At 39.1% G+C, this 22,461-nt stretch overlaps 1 protein-coding gene across 2 annotated transcripts in view; it reads left to right on the top strand.

The window, feature by feature from the left end:
- The window catches only part of TRPC4AP (transient receptor potential cation channel subfamily C member 4 associated protein), a 65,359-nt gene that overhangs the window by 10,590 nt on the left and 32,308 nt on the right, over positions 1–22,461 (top strand). For both annotated transcript variants that reach the window (XM_036092270.2, XM_036092268.2), the window contains exons 2-7: positions 2,460–2,588; positions 5,188–5,304; positions 10,171–10,228; positions 12,606–12,661; positions 14,782–14,910; positions 20,521–20,728. In XM_036092270.2, the coding sequence (XP_035948163.1) occupies positions 2,460–2,588; positions 5,188–5,304; positions 10,171–10,228; positions 12,606–12,661; positions 14,782–14,910; positions 20,521–20,728 (697 nt within the window). The remainder of the gene's footprint in view (positions 1–2,459; positions 2,589–5,187; positions 5,305–10,170; positions 10,229–12,605; positions 12,662–14,781; positions 14,911–20,520; positions 20,729–22,461) is intronic.

Genomic DNA, 22,461 nt, shown 5'->3' with positions numbered 1-22,461 from the left:
ATGATGATAGATGTGGGTTTTTGGTAAATACCCTTTATCAGGTTGATTAGATTGATTAATTTTCATATGTTGAACCAACCTTGCATTCCTGGAATATACCTTGCTTGGTCATGGTGTATGATCCTTTTTGCATGTTGCTGGATTTGGTTTGCTAGTGTTTTGCTGGGGATTTTTGTGTCTGTATCCATCAGAGATATTGGTCTGTAGTTTTCTTGTGACATCTTTATCAGATTTTGGTATCAGGGTAACAGAATGAGTTGGGAAGTGTTCCCTTTTCTGTTTTATGGAAGAATCTGTGAAGAATTTTTAGTTTCTCTTTAAATGTTTTGTAGAATTTACCAGTGAAGCATCTAGACTTGGGCTTTTCTTTGTAGGTAGTTTTCTTTCCTTTTTTCTTATTAAATCACTGATTCAACTCTTCTTGAGTCAGTTTCAGTTTGTGTCTTTCTAGGAGTTTATTCATTTCATCTAGGTTATATAATTTGTTGGCATATAATTGTTACTATTTCTTTATAAACCTTTTTATTTCTATATGTTTGGTAGTAATGTCCCCTCTTTCATTCCCGAATTTAGTTATTTGAGTCAGTGTTAAGTTGGTCATTATAACTAAAGTTTTAATTTTGTTGATCTTTTCAAAGAACCAACTTTTGATTTTGTTTGATTTTTCTTGACTATTTTTCTGTTCTCCATATCATTTATTTTTGTAGTAGTATTTATTTCCTTGTGCTTGTTTGGGGTTTGGTTTATTCTTTTCTAGTTTCTCATGGTGGAAGTTTAGGTAATTTATCTGAGATATCTTTCCTTTTTAATATAAATGTTTATACCTGTAAATTTGTAAACACTACTTTTGCTGAGTCCCATAAAACCATGTTTGTTTTCTTTTTTTTTTTTTTTTTTAAGATTTTATTTATTTGACAGAGACACAGCGAGAGAGGGAACACAAGCAGGAGGATTGGGGTGGGAGAAGCAGGCTTCCTGCCGAGCAGGGAGCCTGTTGTGGGGCTCTGTCCCAGGACCCTGGGATCCTAACCTGAGCCGAAGGCAGACACTTAAAGAATGACTGAGTCACCCAGGCGCCCCCCCATGTTTTCTTTTTTTCCTTTCAAAGAAAGGAAAGATGGTTTCCCATTGTGTTTGGACTTGCCTTGATTTGAACTAGCTTGAATGATACGAAATTGCTGATATTCAGTCTTTTTTTTTTTTTTTTTTACCTACAGAAATGGTAGTGCCCTTGGTTCTCCCAAACAGATTACTCTCACAAACATTTCATTACCTCTCTATTAACTTCTGTATTATCTTATTTTTACAATCTGAGAAAACAAGCTCAGGAAGGATAATGGGATTTGTCCAAAATCATAGGACTAATATGCGTCAGGATAGACTAAGACATTATTGAAGACCTGCATGTCCTGTAATAACAGTCATACGTGCTTTTGATCTGATCGAGGGACAAGTGTATATGAAAATAATTCACATCCGGCCCCTGGTTAATGATATGTCCTAAGAGTGTTAGTGGAACTGTGCCATAAATTGATTAATGAACCTGTCATTAGACTAGGTTCCTTCAAACATTTACTGAGTCTCTGTTCTGTGCCTGGCATTCTTTGAGAGAGAGAAGGTGGGCATGATAAACGCAACTGGTACCTACTCTGAAGGAGCTTGTGATCTACAGAAGGGGGGGGACAAGTGAATCAGTAATTATGATGCAGAAGAAAAGTGTTAGGTAAGGCCCCTGAGGAGGGTCACGTATTCGCTTAGAAAGGAGAGAGGGGAGGGGTGCCTGGATGGCTCAGTTGGTTGAGCATCCAAGTCAGGCCCTGATCTCAGGGCTGAGGTCATGATCTCAGGGTCGCGGGATTGAGCCCTGCATTGAGCCCCATGTCGGGCTCCATGTCAGGCTCCATGTCGAGCTCCATGCTCAGTGTGGAGTCTGCTTGAGATGCTTTCCTCCCTTCTTCCCCTCCGCTCGTAGTGTGCGTGTGTGCATGCGCTCTCTCTCTCTCTCTCTCTCAAATAAAGAAATAAAATCTTTTAAAAGGAAAAAAAGAGAGGAGAGAGGGGAAGACCCAGCAAGGAACATTTCTGGTTATTTGGCTTACACTTCAGAGAAGGAGAAAGAGCTTTCCAGGTAAAGACAGGGAGACGACATTTTAGGCAAGGAAGAACGTGTGCAGAGAGACATAGAAAACATGTGCATTTGGAGCTTGGAGCGTGCACTGGGAAAGAGATGAAGCTAGAGAGGAGGGTAGGTGATACATAGGCTGCTGTGTCACAAGGGAAGGAGTTGGACTTTTCGCTTATAGGCTGTTGGGGAGCTTTTGAAGGTTTCTAGAAAGAGACCTTTGAATTATTTGTCCTGGGTGTGTTTAGGAGGCAGCTGCTTTCCTTTGCCATGCATGCTAGTAGTTCATTCCTCACCAGTAAGATGTTCCTTTTTCTTTTTTTCTTTCGACTCACAGTTCACGGAGACATTTTTGGCAGAGAGGGACAAACAGTCCAAATGGAGTGGCATTCCTCAGCTGCTCCTGAAGCTGTATGCAACCAGCCACCTCCACAGTGACTTCATTGAGTGCCAAAACATCCTCAAGGTAACTCTTAGGGGCCTTGGAAGGGTTGCGCTCAAAGCCTCGGTGACACAGATGTCTGTTTTTTTCTCCTTCAGTTTACTTTTTAAAATAGCCTGTTTTTAATGTGTAAGCTGTAGAAAATTTGGGTCAAAAAAAGTACAAAGAAGAAAATAAAAATGAACTATAATCCCATCACCCAGAGATAATCACCATTAAGTTCCCTCTGTCTATCCTTCTGGGCTTTTTTTCACACTTGTTTTGTGGCAGTGCTTGCTTAATTTGGGAGGCCAACACTATGTCCTGGGATTGGGATGACATTCTTTTTGAGCAGGATTTTTAAAACTCCCATATTGCTAAAGGTTCAAGGAAGTAGCCTTGTGGTTGTTGATCCATTATGACCAACATAAGAAGATGAAGGAACTGGGGTTGATGGTTGGGAGAGGGATGGAAGAGTGCAGAGAGATGCTAAGGCACTTGTTCTCAAACTTGAGTGTGTATCAGAATCACCTGGAAGGCTTGGTAAAATAGAGTGCTGGGCCCCATGCATCTGCCCAGAGTTTCTGGTTCAGTAGGTCTGGAGTTACTGTATCTAAACTTTAGCTTGGGGGGTGGGTCCAAATTTGAATTTAGATCACCAGTACTAGCTGCAGTTAAAACCCATGCAAGTTATGGTTGATCATAATGAAACTTGATATAATGTTCTTCATAGGTAAAGTTTTGATTATTATATCACGTAAGTCATTCTAAAATACAGTAGGCAGCAAATAAGTTTTACCTTTAAGAAGAGATGTTTTGTCTGTACAACTTTTCTATAAATTGAAAATCATTTCTAAATAAAAGTTTATTTAATTAAAAAAAGGTGTTTTGTATTCTTAGTATTATAGTTTGGGATAGAAATAATTATAGTCTTTTACACTTGTTTGAAAACTCTTTGCAAGGAATTATACATTATTACACTTGATTGCTGCAAAATCTGAGATACAGGGTAGAGGAAAGCGAAATTTAACATTTGTGAGTACTTGCTGTGTGATCACTATCTCTCTATTCATCGAACACATGCTTCTTTGAAGCCTGTGTACCAGGCGTATTTAATTCTTATGGTAACTCTGTGACCTGGTGGTATACTTATTTGTTTTAGTCCAGAATGATTTTGATTGCAAGTGACAATAACCCACTCAGACTAGCAAGAAAGATCCTTTATCGTCTCACATAACTGGAGAACACAGGTGTGAATTCAGGGGGCTGAACAGGGTTAAGCTATCCATTTCTTATCTTGACATCTGTGTTTGGTCTCATGTTCCTCCATGTGATCACAGCTCTAGGGTGACATTTCTATAACTTGGGCCAGCCACCGAGGTGAGGGGGCTGAGAGACTATTGATGAGGCCTGATCACCTGCTCCTGGGGCTAGCACTGAGGTGCTTGTTGGCAGCCCCAGCAGAACTCTGTGGAAAGTGGTGAGGGGCCTTTTCCCCAAGGAAATGGGGCTTTTACTTGAAGAAGAGAAAAAGAGATAGTGGGCAGGCAAACCCAGATGTCTTCTACAATTCCCTTTTTCAGTTGAAAGAACAGCCTCAGCAATAACCCACCCAAAGCATGTGGCTATCACATGATGAGCCCAGATTTGTCATCCTTCTAAGACCAGCTTCCACTGTACCATGTTGCCAGCAAGAATTACCTCCTAGTTTTATAGTTGAGAAAAATGAGACCCAGAGAAAGTGGTTCAGTCTTTAGTAAGTGGTTCAATCACTGATTACGTGAGCCTGGGCAACTTTGTGATTTTGCTTTTCATATATAAAATGGGTAAAACTATACTCATTTCATTGAATTATTTTAAGGATTAGATGGGCTAAAGTATCAAAGTCTGGTGCCCAACATAACAGGTTGTCTGTAAGAGTTCTGCTTTTTCTTGGTGTGTGGTACCTGGACCAGCAGTATCAGCAGCATTTGGGAGGTTGTTATAAATGCACACTCTCAGGCCCCACCCCAGGCCTCTTCAATCAGAAACTCTGCAGGTGGGACTCAGCCGAATGGGTTTTAACAAGTCCTTCAAGTGATTCTGATGTTCACCGCTGTGTGAGAACTGCTGCTCCAGCCCATCGTGTTCCATCTTCCCTCAAGATCCCTGAAGAGAGCATAAGAGTAGGGTCCTGGATTCTTCCCACACTATCTCCTGTTTCACCCCAAATAGTTACTTTTTCTTCCATAAGTGCAAACTCTGGAGCCAGACTTCCTAGATTTAAATCCTGGCTCTGTCACTTACCAGCTGTGTGACCTTGACAACTTCTTTGTATCTCATTTTGCTTATCTATAGTATTGGGATAATAAATTACTGTTATCTTGTAGGTTTGTGAGGATTAAAAAGGGTCATGCATGAAGTACTTAGAACCATATCTGGTACATAATAAGCATTAAATAAGTGAGCTGTTGTTATTATTCAAATTTTGATCGTCATATTAGCTTTTCTGTAAGATTATTATTTTTTTCTATTGTTGTTCATTGGGGGCAATCTTTGGGCTCATGGGCATTCAGATTGTGACTAAAATGCAAACTGATGTTTTGGTGTGTGGTTCTTCTTGGATACTAAAACTGAAAGTCTCTGTATACTTTTTTTAAATTAGGAAATTTCTCCTCTTCTCTCCATGGAGGCTATGGCATTTGTTACTGAAGAGAGGAAACTTACCCAAGAAACCACTTATCCAAATACTTATATTTTTGACCTGTTTGGAGGTGTTGATGTAAGTAGTTGTTCATTATTACTACTGCTTAATGGCTTGAGTATTTAACTCTTGAAATGGGAGAAATGAGACATTTCAGAATTTATAGCCAACAGTTCAGAATTTTAATCTTAGAAGCTCAGGGGCACTCACCTGTGTTGAACACCATAGCTTTTACATGAGAAGAATTGATTTATTTGAGTTGATAATATATCCACCTTTTTCTTTTTTTAAGGCACAAAGTGAAAGGTGTGTCTCCTATCCCCCATCCCTTCCTCAGAGGCACTTGTGATTTCTAGTTTTTCTGTGTCCCTCCAGAGATGTTCTGTGGTAATGTGTGTGTGTGTGTGTGTGTGTGTGTGTGTGTGTGTGTGTAAATAACCCCCACTGTTCTCACCTTAGATTTATTTTCTCCCCACATAGAGGTGGCATACCCCATATACAGATACTGCTCTGTACCTTGTTCTTTCCATGTAGTTCTCTAGCTTGGGGATAGATTCAGTATATGTAAATCTGCCTCATTATTTTAAATAGCTATATAGTATTCCCTGGTATAATTATACCATAATTTATTTACCCAGGCCCCAATTGATGGGCATTTAGAGTTTTCTCACACCTTTCCTTTTACAACAGGGTTGCAGTAAAGGTTTTTGTACATGGGAGTATATACCTATGGGATCAAAACATGTGTGCTTTATTGTTTATAAACTCATTAATTATATACCTAAGAGGTTTTATCAGCTTATATCCCCAGTAACAAAGTATAAGAGTGTCTGTTGATCCACACCATCACCAACACAGTGTATATATGTGGGTTTTTATGGACTGTGTTATTGAAGTCTTGCTTATAGAAAAGTACACCAATAATTATCACAAAATAACTTCACCTTTGTCACTGCCACCCAAATCATGAAATGGAACATTACCAGCCCCCAGTAGCCTTCTTTTTTTTTTTTTTTTTTAAGATTTTATTTATTTATTTGAGAGACAGAGAATGAGAGAGAGCACATGAGAGTGGGGAGGGTCAGAGGGAGAAGCAGACTCTCCGCCGAGCAGGGAGCCCGATGCGGGACTCGATCCAGGGACTCCAGGATCGTGACCTGAGCCGAAGGCAGTCGCTTAACCAACTGAGCCACCCAGGCGCCCCCCCAGTAGCCTTCTTTACCAAATGGTACATTTTAAGTAAATTTTAAATATTTATTAAGTAGATATGAGAAAAATGGTATTTCTTCAGTTTCTTAAAAAGCTTTATTGAGATATAGTTCACATACCATACAATTCACCCATTAAAGTATACAATTCAGTGGTTTTTGGTAAATTCATAGATACGTGCAACCATCACCACAGTCAATTTTAGGATATTTTTATCACCCCAGGAAAAACTCCATATGTTTTAGCTATCACTCCCCTACACACCCCTATCATAGGCAACTTTTACTCTATTTTCCATCTCTATAGATAAGCCTATTCTGGACATTTCATCTGAATGGAATCATGTAATATGTGGTCTTCTGTTACTGACTTCTTTTACTTAGCTTAATGTTTTTACTTAGCTTAATGTTTTCAAGTTCATCCATGTTGTAGCCTGTTATCAGTACTTTATTCCTTTTTATGGCTGAAGAATATCAATATCCATGGATATACCACATTTTGTGTATCTGTCAGCTGATGGACTTTTGGGCTTCTACCTTTTAGCTGTTAAGAATAATGCTGTTCTGGGGTGCCTGTGTGGCTCAGTGGGTCAGCCTTCGGCTCGGGTAGTGATCCCAGGGTCCTGGGATTGAGTCCCACATCAGGCTCCCTGCTCAGTGGGGGGCCTGCTCCTCCCTCTCCCTCTGCCTGCAGCTCCTCGTGCTTGTGCTCTCTCTCTCCGTCAAATAAATAAATAAAATCTTAAAAAAAAAAAAAAAAAGAAGAAGAATGCTGCTCTTAACATTTGTGTCCCACTTGCTGTGTGGACGTATGTTTTTATTAATTTTGGGTGTATACCTGGAAGTGGATTTGCTGGTAACTCTTAACGTTTAATCTTTTGAGGACCCTTTAAACTGTTTTCCAAAGCAGCTGCACCATTTTACATGCCCACCTATGGTGCATGCAGGTGCTTATTTTTCCACATCCTTGTCAACATCTGTTGTTATCTGTGTTTTTGGTTATAGCCATCCTCCTGGGTGTGAGGTGGTATCTCACTGTGCTTTTGATGTGTATTGTCTTATGGCTAATGGTGTTGAGCATCTTTTTATGTGCTTATGGGTCATCTGTATGTCTTCCTTGGAAAATATCTCCTTTTCGTAATTTTTTTAAAAAGATTTATTTATTTATTTTAGAAGAGCGCTCATACCTCGTGGTGGGGGAGGGGCAGAGAGAGTCTTCAAGCCGACTCCCTGCTTAGTACGGAGCCTGACGGGAGCTTGATTTCACAACCCTGAGATCACGACCTGAGCCAAAATCAAGAGTTGGCCACTGAACTGAATGAGCCACCTAGGCACCCCTCCCTTTCCTTTTTTTTAATTGGGTTGTCATTATGCATTCTAAGAGTACTTTATATATTCTCTTCATAGTTTTTAAAATTTGCATTCTTCTATCAGTGGGATTGTGTGTAAATTAAATGCCTGCAGGGACTGTGGAGAAGTGGAGAGTGTGGTCCCTTTTATGGGGAAATGACTCTTTAATGCCCATTAATTGCGGTTGCCCTAGGGGATGTGGGAAATCTAGATTCTTACGTAAAATCTCCCAGCTTTTCAGTAGGTGTGGACCAAATGAAATGTCTGTGGGCCAGGTGTAATCCATAGCTTGGCATTCAGGAACTTTTCATTTATTCATTGATTTAGTTCATCTTCCACTTGAATTTATATTCCGTGTGGTTGAGCATCTTATGCCTTTGGATGATTGTGAGAAGTGAGGCATCTCTTTTGAAAACTGTAGTATGCCTTAAACCTTAAAGATCATTACCCATTTTGCGTTGCTTACATTTCTGTAAATCTCTCATGAAGACATAAGTCAAAATGAGATGAAACTTTGTATACGAAGATGCTTAGTGTAGCTTCATATGTAGTAGTTAAAAGTGTCCATCAGAAGGAAGGTAATTTTTGTTCTCTGTAAGGTCAGTGGTGATACAGTTGATTTACTAAATTAGTTTTTACCCTAATTATTTTTTCCTTTTTTCTGCTTGCTTTGCGTTTGTACCTCTTTTTCCACTGTCTCAGTATGGAAGATTAGGTTACTGGTTTGAGATAATTCTTTTTTGTTTTTTGTTTTTTTTTAAGTATAGGCATTTACAAATCTATAAATTTCCCTCTAAACACTGCTTTAGCTATATCATAAGTTTTACTGTATTCATCTATCTCAAAGTATTTTCCAGTTTTCCTTGTGATTTCTTCTTTGACTCATTGATTAATTAGGATTTGTTTTTTAATTATCCACATTGGTGAATTTCCCAAATTTCTTTCTGTTATTAATTTTTAATTTCATTTCATTGTGGTCAGAGAATATGCTTTGGTAATTTCAGTGCCTTTTAATTTATGAGGCTTGTTTTATGGTCTAATATGTGATTTATCCTGGAGAATATTCCACGTGTGCTTGAGTTGAATGTGTATTCTGTTGCTAGGCAAAATCTTCTATAGATGTCTGTTAGAGCTTGTTGGTTTTATAATGTTCAAGTCTTCCTATTTCTTTGGTGATGCTTAGTTGTCCATTATTAAAGGTAGGATATTGAAGTGTCTTATTTTTGAATCGTCTGTTTACTTCAGTTCTGTCAGCTTTTGCTTTATGTACTTTGAGGTTTTGTTGTTAGGTGCATGTATTTATAATTGTTATATCTTCCTGATGACCGTTTTCTCATAATAAACTGTCCTTTGTCTCAACAGAATGGTTTTTTTTTTTTTTATTTTTTTTTTTATTTTAAAGATTTTTTTTTATTTATTTGAGAGAGAGAGAATGAGAGCGAGCGAGTACATGAGAGGGGGGAGGGTCAGAGGGAGAAGCAGACTCCCTGCCGAGCAGGGAGCCCGATGCGGGACTCGATCCAGGGACTCCAGGATCATGACCTGAGCCGAAGGCAGTCGCTTAACCAACTGAGCCACCCAGGCGCCCTCAACAGAATGGGTTTTTAAATGCATGCTTATTGTAAAGAGTTTAAGTAAAAATTGTGTTGTATTAAAAGTATGTAAAATGAAAAATGAATGCATATCATCCCCATCCCCCATAGAAATCTGTATTAACGGTTTTATACGTGTATCTTTTGAGATTCTGTTTAATTAACTTACGTCTGTAAAAGAACATAAATGTTCTTAAAGCAAAAGAGGAATCCTCGTGATAATGTTCTATAGCTTTTATTTTTTTAAAGGTTTTATTTATTTATTTGACAGAGACACAGCGAGAGAGGGAACACAAGCAGGGAGAGTGGGAGAGGGAGAAGCAGGCTTCCCGCCGAGCAGGGAGTCCAATGCGGGGCTCGATCCCAGGACCCCGGGATCATGACCTGAGCCGAAGGCAGACGCTAACAACTGAGCCACCCAGGCGCCCCTGTTCTATAGCTTTTAAAAAATTAAAGCCACATTGGATCCCAGAGATTATCTAGTCCAACATGCTTATTTTTTTAAATGAGAAAGCTGAGGCCATGGAGGGACATTGACTTGCCCAAGTTGATATGGGGACTAGGTGGCTGAGCTGTGACTACGGTTTCCTAGCCCTTGGTACAGTGCTCATTCCCGCGAGCCTCACCGCCTTCTAGCTGTGTTGGAAACCAGAGGGTCTTTCAGTACTATGACAGATATTTGGGTCATCAGTTGTCATGGCAAAGATTGTTTTATAAGTTGTGCTTGGAGTTAATTTTGAAGATTTTACCCAATTTTCTTCTCTTTCATTGTTAACTTTTTTTTTAATATATAGCTCCTTGTAGAAATTCTTATGAGGCCTACAATCTCTATCCGGGGACAGAAACTGAAAAGTAAGTATACTTGTGAGCCACTGGTCCTCCTTTCCCAGCTTGCTGATATGATGTGGTTCTAGGGGTTTCTCTTGTTTTCCCTCCTAGCTCAACAGTGAGGGTCTGCCTTCCGTTCAGCGGCAGCATGCACTCTCCTCCCCCGCCTAAGAGCTCTCTTTCTTCATTTTGTACTGGGTAGAAATACAGATCTGGGGCTTTAAACAAAAAAGTGTGAAAGCCACTGGGCTAAAAGAATTGCATCATTGTAGTTTCTAATAGTCTGTGGGCCCAGCTTTTGTGTTTTCTCTGGAAATTCTTATTTCTCCTATCTAGTTAATTGAGGGAGTAACGAATAGTAACCTGGTAAGATAATTTATTTGATTTTAAAAAGTATACATACAGTTTTTGTTGTTGTAAGGGTGATATGTGCTCTTGGTAAAAAGTTTAGTCATTACCAGAAATGGTAAAGGTTAGAAAGTCAAAGTGTTTTGGTAGCACATTATTTCTTAAGCTGGGTGTTGGGTCTATGGGTATTATTCTATTATTCCTTCTTATAACTTATACATGTTACAAATACTATTTTTAGGTATTCAGTATTTAAGAAAAAAAAGTAAGAGCACTCTGGCACAAGCCAGAGGTCACAAAAATCCATACATACATATATGCCAGAAATCACTTTTAACATTTGATGAATGCCCTTCTACAAACATCACATACATATTTTTTTTAATTGAAGTATTTTTATTTTATATACAATGAGCTAGCATTAAGGTAGGTATCTTGGATATCTGCAGGTGAGGTAGGTATCTTGGATGACCCATTCAAAGAAGTTTACTTAATCCAAAAGAAGCCTATATCCTTCGTGTACTGACAGAAATACTGGTGGCCCATATTGAGGCTGTATTTCCTGATCAGACTGTACCAGTTTGAGCATAGGCGGCAAGAAGGAGAACCCTGGGCAAACTTCCTAGGATGGCTCCAGGAGAGCTGCTGGGGACCCATCTTGCTCTCTCAGATGCAATGAGGCAAAAGGAAAAAGACGTATTTTTTTTAATTGAAAAAAATCCCCCCCTCCTTAACTCAAACAAAACATATTATGTAAGGCCTCATTTGTATGTGCAGCAATGTAAGAAGTTTCATATTTGTCTTTGATGTCTCAGCTTTGTACTCTATCTAAATTGGTTCTTCGTATTCTCTGTCTATACTGATAGCAAGTAGCATCTTGTAATTGTGGTATATTTATTCTTTCTTCCTCCTACTGGGTTTAGAGACTTTGTCTTTTTTTATTTTATTTTTTTTGCTAACCACTGTGTATTCTTTATCTGCTCTAGAGTAGATGGTGAATAAATATTTGATGAATGAGTGAATTGCAATTCCTTTTGAAAATGAAAGGTCTAGAAATGCAGAGATGCACTGATCTGGTATTCCAACCTGCTCTGAAGTCATGAGATAAACGAAAAAGCCTCCACAGGTTGAAAGGTAGTGATAAGGGATGTGGGACATGTGCATTGTCTCCAGATTATATCAGATAACCCTTCTGGTCAGGCTAGTTTGGCAGGGCTGCCCATTGATATCTCAGAGGGAGACCTAACATTTTAGAGTTTGTGGCAACATAGGAATGAATGGAAATAGTTTTTAAAAATAAAAGTAATGCTGAGCAAAAACACTTTGTTGATGGTTCATACTCAGTTTTATCCTCTCCAGGCTCAGGGGTCATAAAAATTGTTTCCTTTTTGTTGTATTCCCCATTCCTGCTCACAGAGAAATAGCCAGTTCTTTGTTGGGAGTTAATAGGTCAGGCATTAAGAGACCTTTCCCCAACAGAAATAACAAAAAGCAAAACAAACACACACTTGTGAGTCTTTAGTAAAAATGGTGCCCTTATTTGCTGCTAGTAGAACCTTCAGTGGAAATGTATAACGTGCAGTCGGAAGCTTACACTTTGGATTCTAGCAGTTCTGCTTTTGGAAGCGTTTCTCGAGGAACCGACGCAACACAAGCAGAAAAAGGCTACACATACATATATGAAATTGTTTGTTTTTAGTCTATTTAAAAAACAAAAATCCCCCGAAAACCCTGGACATATTCTAAGCAAACTACAAAGGGAACATGGCTATTAAGAGACAACACCACAATAGGTTGAAAGTATGAAGACTATGGAGCTTAAGAAAAAAATGGCTACTCCATCCAACCAAAAATCAGTATACAAATTGGTTTGTAGGTTCTGATGGGCATCGTGAAAATCTTTGGTAAGCAAGGACTGGAAAGAGGTATGCTAAAAGGAAATAATCATCTTGGAGGGGATTGTGAGGAACAGTTCTAAGGTTCAAAAAATTTAATTCTATTATGCCATATTTTCAGTGAGAAAAATAACCAATTATTCCCCCTTCACTTTCAGTAAGTGATGAAATGTCCAAGGACTGTTTGAGCATCCTGTATAATACGTGTGTCTGTGTAAGTATGCCTGCCCTTGGGGCCCCAGTTATGTCCCCACCACATCTGCAGTGCTTGAGAGGGGAAAGTTCAAGTGGGGGTGGTGGACATGAGAGCTATCCTCAGACATGCGGGGATTGGACTTACTTATGTGGGCCTGAGAACCAGCACCAGCAGGTGGAAATTGTGGGGAGGCAGAATTTCATAGAAATTGTTGAGTCAGGGCTGCTCCAGCAGGTAGTGATCTCCTTTAGCCCTGGAGCAGACACTGATCACTCATTTATCAAGTGGATACATACACTGGAAGAGTGTGTGTAACCTTTAAGATATTATTTCTGTTCCTTCATTTTCCCTGTTAGAAAACAAAACCGGAACCAGAAGCCCCACCAATGTATTAAGCAGGAGACTGCTTGGTTGACCTCTGAAAAGGAAAGAATGGTGAATAAAACAGCAATTTGGTAGAAAGGAAAAAGCCTTGCACTTAGTGCTAGAACTGGATTTGGAGTTCTGGCTCCTGGCTCAGTGCTTATTAATTCACCTCCCTGAGCTTTAGTTTCTTATCTATAGAGTGCAGTCAGTAATCTTACTAGCATCGTAGGCTTGTTGTGAGGACTAAGTGGGATGATAGATGTGAAAGCACTTTGTAAAGCAACATACAAGTGCTAGTTTTTGTAAGACACAGTACCTGTCTTTTAGGAACTTATGTTATCACCTGTATGCAGTGAATCATAATACTCGCCAGAATGAAACAAATGCTCCTATAGAAGTGAAACCTTATGTTATGAAAATACAATGGAACATTTAATTCCATTTCATTTCTGGCCGCATTCAGAAAGAGATTTCAGGCATTCTTGTGATATGTAAAATCTACCAAGATCATAAATCATAAATTTAGAAGTAGGTAAGAAAGAAAAGTGTAGAACAAGGTGAGGGTATAACATATATGCAGGAATTGGGCTGACCAAAAAATCATCTGTCGTCTGGATGGGGCACAAATTTGGGTTTAAGCTTCTTACCAACCAACACAAATAGGGAAGTAAGTTTCAGCACTTAATACAGTTCAGCATCTGTAACAGTCCCATGCAACAGAAATCCAGCATGAGTCACTTAAATTATTTTAAATTTCCTTATAGTCACATTTTTTTAGAAAGGAAGAAAAGAAGTAGGAAGAAATAGGTGAGGTTAATTTTAATAATATATTTTATTTAGCATAGTATATCAAGATTATTCCAATATGTAAATAATGTAAGTAATTATTAATGGGATATTTACCTCCTTTTTTGTACCAAGCTTTCCAAATCCAGTGTGTTTTTTATACCTGGAGCACATCTCAGTTCAGACTAGCCACGGTTCAGGTGCTCAGTAGCCACATGTAGCTAGTGGACAGATAGGTACAAACAGACCGATAAGATAAGAGTAAACTAACTGTTCAGCTAACACACAGCTACTCTTGCAGTTAAGGTCAGTAAGAACTTGTCCTTATTTTAAAAGCTGACATGTGTATGATGTAATGACTCCATCATTGGCAACTTCCATGTAGTGATTAGTTTTATGAGGTTGTTTGTTATTAATGACACCTAATGTTAATAATATTCCAGCAAAACGCAGTTCATGAAAGAAAGAAAGAAAGGAAGGCAGGAGGAAAGAAACAATAATGTAAAGAACATAGGATGATATGGTCCAATTCTGTGCTGATCTGGCTTAATTCCAGGGATTAGGCAGAAACCAAGAAATGTCTGACCGAGCCTGCTTTGGGGTGGAAACCTGTGCACACTGTGGCTGACCTGGAGTAAGCATGTCCTGCCTAAAGACAGTTACATTCCAAATTTAAAATGTACTGCTGGCCAAATAAAACTTGGCCTACTGGATGGTAGTTTGTAGCTCCTCATTTAGTTACTAGGCAGATAGATACTAGGTCAAGAACCGATGAGGAACCTACCATGAAAAAACCCCTCCCCCCCAAAATGCATTTGCACACAATGTTTTGTATGTAGTTTTAGTGATTTAAGGCCTTTGCCAAGAATTCCTGATGTAGCTTGGAATTGCTTTTCCAGTTTCTAGAAGGGGGATGCCTTGCTTTTCACTTTTTATTTTGTGATTATAACCTATTTTGCCTTTTCTCTCCTTTTCCCTTATGATAGACGGAAGGAGTTACGAAGCGTTTGGCAGAAAAGAATGACTTTGTGATCTTCCTGTTTACATTGATGACGAGTAAGAAAACATTCTTACAAACAGCAACCCTCATTGAAGATATTTTGGGTGTTAAAAAGGTGAGCTATGTTTTCCAGCAGATGGGCGACCTGATGGGGGAGGGTGTCTCAGACAATTGGATTCTCAGACCTGAATGATGTACAGAGCTCTTTTAAAAGAAAATTCTTCCATATTGCTAGTGTTAACTTTTTTTTTTCTACTTAAATATATTCAAGTACAAAACTAGGTCATACTCCTTCTGATGGTTTTTAAATGATAATAAAACCTAAACCAGTATATAATTTGAAATCAATCTAATGATAAGACTCAAAAGTTCAGAATGACTTGGTGAATTTAATGTGATGGCTAATGTTACTTTGTTGAAATCAGTTTGCCCCTCACCACTGCTGTATGCTCTGTGATGACTTCGTTTTCCTACCGTTTTTCTTTATTTGAATGCTGTGAAACCTTCCTTCATTCGGATATGTTCCCCTGGGTGGTGATGTTCGACTTTTACTTATTAAGTCCACTTCTGTTTATTCTCATTAGTCTTCAACAGTTAAAGTTTAATTGATACCAGCATAGAGGACACAGATGTGAACACTGACATCCTGCCACTTGGTCATAAGATGGACATTCAAAAGATCCAGAATATGCTTTAAAAAAAGACACAAAGGAGTGCCTGGTTGGCTCAGTCGCTGGAGCATAGGACTCTTGATCTCAGGGTTGTGAGTTCAAGCCCCATGTTGGGTGAAGAGCTTACTTACAAAAAAAAAAAAAAGAAAAACCTAACAACTGTGATTGAAATGAAACGGTAAATTAAAAAATTATCAACAAGAACTTAGCCCAAAAAACACATCTATAGACCTCTGCTAGATAATCACTCTATTAGATTTTTGCATAATGCTTGTGAAGATGTGGAGCTTCCTTCCCCAGTCTTTGTTCCACACCTCCATGTTGGTTGCAGGCTGGCAGATTTCTTCCTCTTACTACTGAGGAGGCAGGAGCTGACTCTTAGAGTTGCTGTTGCAGGGAAAAGGCTACCCATGTGCATTGTGGTTACCCCAGCTTTCATTTCTGTCTTTCTGCTGCATTTTCCCCAGGCCCTGCTTGTCATGCACAGGCAGAAGATGCACAAGTGGTCCATTGTCTATAAGAACACACTGGAGATGTGTGTGGGTCCCAGACAGACTCTTTGTGCCCTTTGATAAAAAGGCTTTGTTATTTTTCCAATAATTGTATGCTCCAGCCAGTGTGTGAAAGGGGGCTCCCAGGGCAGAAACACCAGACTCCCTGGCAGTCTGAGCACAGGAGTCTAGGATTGCTCCTTCCTATCTTTTCCTGCTTGTCCCTCGTGCCCTGACATGCTCATTTCTTTGTGTGTTACCAAAAATAGTGATGAGCTCTGTTAGACATGTTTACCTTGGTGCAGTTTGAAAGGGGAATAGACACCATAAAGAAAGTGGGAACCCAAGCCACAAACTGGGAAATGATATATGTAACCCATGTAACTAACAAAGGATTGGTATTCAGAATTTATCAAGAGTTCTTGCAAATCAGCAAGAAAAAGACAAATAGCCCGGTAAAGAAAGGCGGGGGGGAGGGGGCAATGATATAAACAAACATTTCACAGAAGAGAAACAAATAATCCATAAATAGAACATGTTTAACTTCATTGATGATCAGGGAAATGTAAATTAAGACCACAGTAAAAGAGAGAGCAAATGTTGGTGAAAATGTTATCATTGGTCTTTCTTTCTTTCTTTGGCTTTTTTTTTTTAAAGTAGGCTCCATGCTCAGCGTAGAGTCCCAACATGGGGCTTGAACTCACAGTCCTGAAATCAAAGCCTGAGCTGAGATCCAGAGCTGGGTGCTTAACCAGCTGAACCACCCAGGCACCCCGAGAATGTGTATCATTGGAATCACTTATATGCTGATACCTTTTTGTTTCTGTAGAATCTGTTTATCTTTCTTTGTTTTCTGGTTGAATATGTGCATACCCCGTGACCCAGCACCTGGGGAAGCACTACCCTGAGGGCTGAGGCATCATTCTTGTGCCTGGGTCATCTTATAGCCTATGCCCAGGCATGCTCGTGGATAAACTCAATCCCATAACAGTAGTTCTTAGAAATGAAAACACTACATCAAAGCCAAGAGGTTGTGAAATCAATTCATTCATTGGGTCCACCAGCTAAAAAGAAAAGATCCAAGAGTGTCAGTCATGTGAGGGTATTGTTTAAGTTTTTGTTACATATTTATATATTCACCTATGTATGTTTTATTGGGTTGTGATGGAAATTTTTTCTTATTCTTGGACATTGTCAGAATGGTTTGGAAGCCACCACCCCAGAAAAACTTCTGCACATGTACATCAAGAAACACATAAGAATGTTTATAGTGTTGTTTCAGAGTTAAAAACTGAAACCAAATCTATGATCCATCCACAGGAGAATGGATAAATTTTCTCTATTCACACAATGAACATTATAGAGTTGTGGAAGTGAGTAAGCTGTTGCTATAGGCAACAACATAGCAAAATCATAGAAATTGATAGAAGTCAGTTGCAGAAGACTGTATATAGTATCTTTTTATTTTTATTTCTTTTAGAGAGAGTGCAAGCAGGGGAGGGACAGAGGGGGGGAGAGAGAGAGAATCCTAAGCAGGCTCCACGCTCAGCATGGAGGTACCAGTGTGGGGCTTGATCTCACAACCCTGAGATCAAACCTGAGACAAAATCAAGAGTTGGATGCTTAATCAACTGAGCCACCCAGGTGCCTGTAGTATATCATTCTTATAAAGCTCTGAAATAAGCAAACTCAACTCGTACATATAAGACTATTTTTTTAAACAGCAAAACAAAAATAAACAAAATTCAGGATTGTGGTTACCTCTGGCAGAGAGGCAGGAAGAAGTGATAGGAAAGGCACACACAGCTATTCACTTGGTTATGCTTCATAACATAAGTTGTGTGTATTAAATATTAAAATACAACACAAGGAAGTGGGCTTGAAGGGCAGTGGAACCTGGTTCGTGACCCATCACTAAGTTAGGGCTAGAGGAACAGGGCTGAAAGTTACAGTTTCCTCTAATAATAATAGCTAACATTTGTTGTGTACTGGGGGAAGGAGGAGGCAGAGGTGGAAGAAGCTATTCCCAAATACCCCCTCAGCAAGCTCCTGTTCTGCATTACCAGAAATAAGAATGGAGGTCATGGGGGCTTCTAGGAATCATTCACTTGTTCAGTACACATTTACCGAGGCCCTTGCTACCAAGTCTTATGTGCTGAGACTCTGGAAAGAAAGTAAGACACACTCCTTCCTCAAGGCAGTGGGAGTTTATTTGGAGATAGATGGAGGAACAGGTAATTACAAGAAGTTGTGATATGTGCAGTGATAGAGAAATACCCAGTCCAGTGGAAGTGAATTAGTGAGATGAAGGGTAGTAGGTATTTTCTGAGAAATATAAGGATGTTTCAAAAGAAGAGAAGCTCATGTAATGCACATTTGCAGATTTTAAAGAAGAAAAAAAAATGAGAATATAACCAAATAACAAAAAACATTTCATAAAATTCAAGTCATTCATGATAAAAGCTAGGAACAAAAGGAAAGTTCTTAACTTGATAGAGGATATCAAAACTTACAGCAGACATTAACGTTAATGTTAAAACTTTGGAAATATTCCTGTTAAAGTAAAAAAAAGACGCCTCCTATTGCTTAGTCTAGATAATTGGTTACGTGTGCACATACACAGGGAGATACCTATAGGAATGGTCACTGCAACAGTGTTTAATAGTGAAAAATTACAGTCCACCTAAACGTACGTACATATATATGTATGTATGGTTAAATACATTGTGGAGTAAAGCAGTGAAAAATGAATGAATTAGAGCTACTTCTATCAGAGTAGTTAAATCCCAGTGTTGAGGGGTGCCTGGCTGGCTCAGTCAGTAGGGCATGTGACTCTTGATCTCGGGGTCGTGAGTTCAAGACCTTCATTGGGCCTAAAGCCTACTTAAAAATAAATGTTTTTTAAAAAAAAGTACTAACTTTCTCTTGTCTGAAGTGACCTAAATTAAAAAATAAAAAAACTCCAGTGTTAACTAAAAAGTAAGGTATAATGTGTCATTTGCACTGTGCATACAGAACAATACCATGTTTTAAACATGTACAACATAGCGATTCACTGATTTTATACATTAAGCTCTGCTCACCATCATGTCACCACACATTGTTATTACAGTATTATTGACTATATTCCCCATGCTGTACTTTTCATCCCCACGACTTACTTATTTTATAACTGGAAGTTTGTAACTCTTAATCCTCTTGACCTATTTTGCCCATGCCCCCCCAATCCCCTCCCTTCTGACAACCACCAGTTCTCTGTATTTGAGTCTTTCTGTTTTGTTTGTTCATTTGTTTTGTTTTGTAGATTCCACATATGAGTTGAAATCATATAGTATTTGTCTTTTCTCTGACTTATTTCACTTGGCATTATACTCTCTAGCTCCATCCATGTCACTGCAGGTGGCAAGATCTCATTTTTTATGGCTGAATAGTATTCCATTGTATATGTATACCATGTCTTCTTTATCCATTCATCTGTGGATGAACACTTGGGTTGCTTCTGTACTTGGTTATTGTAAATAACATTGCAATAAACGTAGGGGTGCATATATCTTTTCAAATTATTGTTTTTGTTTTCTTGGGGTTAATACCCAGTAGTGGAATTACTGGATTGTATCTATTTTTAATTTTTTGAGGAACCTCCAACTGTTTTCCATAGAGGGTGCACCAGTTTACATTTGTACCAACAGTACATGAGGGTTCCTTTTTTCCATATCCTCTCTGACGCTTGTCATTTCCTGTCTTTTTAAGATTAGCCATTCTGACAGGTGTGAGTTGATATCTCACTGGTTTTGATTTGCATTTCCCTGATGATCAGTGATGTTGGGCATCTTTGTTGGCCTTCTGTATGTCTTCTTTGGAAAAGTGTTCAGGTCCTCTGCCCATTTTTAATCAGATTATTTTTGGTGTTGAATTGTGTGAGTTCTTTATATTTTGGAGATTAGCCCCTCATCAGATAAATCATTTGCAAATATCTTCTCCCATTCAGTAGGTTGCCTTTTTGTTTTGTTGGTGGTTCCCTTTGCTTTACTACCATGTATTTTTATGGAAATATAAGAACATGTGGGAATAATAAACACAGTTCAAAATAATGATTACCTCTGGTGGGAGAGATGGGAATACAACTGAATAGGAATACACAGGGGCCTTCAGCTGTATTTGAAATATTTTATTTCTTAAAAAGAGAACATCTGTAGCAAGAATGGCAGTTCTTCAATTACGAGTGATAAAACTTGCGTGGTAGGCATTTCTTTTCTTTTCTTTTCTTTTTTAAATAGGCAAAATGAGCCACATGAGCAAAGATAGAGAAATAAGACTAGTGGTGCTCAAAGGGTTTAATCCTCAGAGCAGTCCGCTGAGGTATCTTAGTCCCATTTGACAGTTGAGCAAAGACTTAGAGAGGTTCCATAACTTACCTATGTTTACACAACTGCAGTTTGCAGAGCTGGGATTTGGACCTAAGTGGTTTAGCTACCAAATCCCATTCTTAACGGCAAGGAAAAGGGACGCATCCAGTCTTGAATGAACTGAGCATGGGGATTGTTTTATTTGTGTCTCCTGTAGGAAATGATCCGACTAGATGAAGTCCCCAATCTGAGTTCTTTAGTATCCAATTTTGATCAGCAGCAGCTTGCTAATTTCTGCCGGATTCTGGCTGTCACCATTTCAGAGATGGATACAGGGAATGATGACAAGCACACACTACTTGCCAAAAATGCTCAGCAGAAGAAGAGCTTGAGCTTGGGGCCTTCTGCAGCTGAAATCAACCAAGGTAAAGTCTCTAAGTTTTCAGAATTTTGAGATTATGGCTCTGAGACCCCTTTGTAAATTATCTGCTCTCTCAGTATCTCTAGAGAGTGGTTCATGTGAGGGCTCCTAGGGTCCACTTAGAGTATGTAAATTTTGTGTATGTGTGTATCTGTTCATTATTTTAGGGGGCCAAGTCCATAACCTTTATCAGATTTTTGAATGGATTCAGAACCTCAGGAAAGTTAAGAACCAGGGGCATCTGGGTGGCTCAGTTGGTTAAGCATCAGACTCTTGATTTCGGCTCAGGCCATGATCTCAGGATCATGAGATCAAGCCCCATGTCAGGCTCTGCTCTGGGCATGGAGCCTGCTTAAGATTCTCCCCCCGCCCCCCTTCTCTCTCTTAAAAAAAAAAAAAGAGTTAAGAACCATTGTTTATCAGAATTATAAATACACATACCCTTCTATCACTAAGCCTCTTCTGGGCCTTTATCTTATATAGGATATGATGTATATTCAAGGTCATTATTGCAACATTGTAATAACAAAAGACCAGAAACAAGAGACCACTTAAATTCTAGAATATTTACGTAATGGGAAATTTTATAGCTTTTAAGAAAAAAGAATGAAGATCTCTGTGTACTGTTACAGGAAAATAACTCCAAGATGTATTGCTGTTAAAAAGGAAAATACAGAGCTGTGTGTATAGTATGATACTTTGTGTGGTAAAGCAGAGATGGGGGGAATAAGATCAGATGTATTTGTTTGCTCGTATACAGTATGCATAGAAAGCACGTACAAGAAGCCGAAAATGGTTACCCGTTGGGGGTGGCTGAAAGCGAGATAGATGACAACAGTGGAAGTAGGATTTTTTTTTTTTCTTTTTAAGATTTTATTTATTTGTGGGGCGCCTGGGTGGCTCAGTCGTTAAGCGTCTGCCTTCAGCTCAGGTCATGATCCCAGGGTCCTAGGATCGAGCCCCACATTGGGTTCCCTGCTTGGCGGGAAGCCTTCTTCTCCCTCTCCCACTCCCCCTGCTTGTATTCCTGCTCTCGCTATCTCTGTCTCTGTCAAATAAATAAAAACTTTTAAAAAAAAAAAAAAAAGGATTTTATTTATTTGAGAGAGAGCGAGAGAGAGCGAGAGAGAGCATGAGTGGGGGGAGGGGCAGAGGCGGGGCTCGATCCCAGGACCCCAGGATCATGACCTGAGCCAAAGGTAGACGTTCAATCGACTGAGCCACCCAGGCGCCCCAGAAGTAGGACTTCTTAATGTATTATTTTATATATTTGATTTTAGAACCATGTGAGTGTGTTAATTACTTCCCTACCTACCTATTGCTTTTTGGTAGCAAGATAACTTTCTTCTATTTCTATACTGGTCTAACAGATTTGGGGGAAATTTGGCATATATCTGTTTTGGTTATGAGAGTATAGATGATCCATCTTTGAACTAAAATATTTATGTGTCTTAAAAGCTAATTCTTGAACATCAACAAGCTGCAATAACATATAGCTGTGTGCCTTAGGGTTAACTGAATAACCAAGGTGAAATAATAAACTTCAAAGCAGTAGTAGAGAGCCAGGATCATCCTTGGGCAGCCCTGATGGTGCTTTGAAAACAATACTTTGTTTCTGAAGTCCAGTTGACTGGATGGTGCATTCCCAGGCCTAGCTCTGCAGAATTGCTAAGTGCTGCACAGCAGCCTCCCTTCTGACTACTGAATGTGAGTCCTCCCTTAACTCTGTGAACACTA

Source organism: Halichoerus grypus, chromosome 10 (genome assembly GCF_964656455.1).
Source record: "Halichoerus grypus chromosome 10, mHalGry1.hap1.1, whole genome shotgun sequence".
In the NCBI taxonomy this organism is placed as follows: domain Eukaryota; kingdom Metazoa; phylum Chordata; class Mammalia; order Carnivora; family Phocidae; genus Halichoerus; species Halichoerus grypus.
This window is presented reverse-complemented; position numbering and strand designations above follow the sequence as displayed.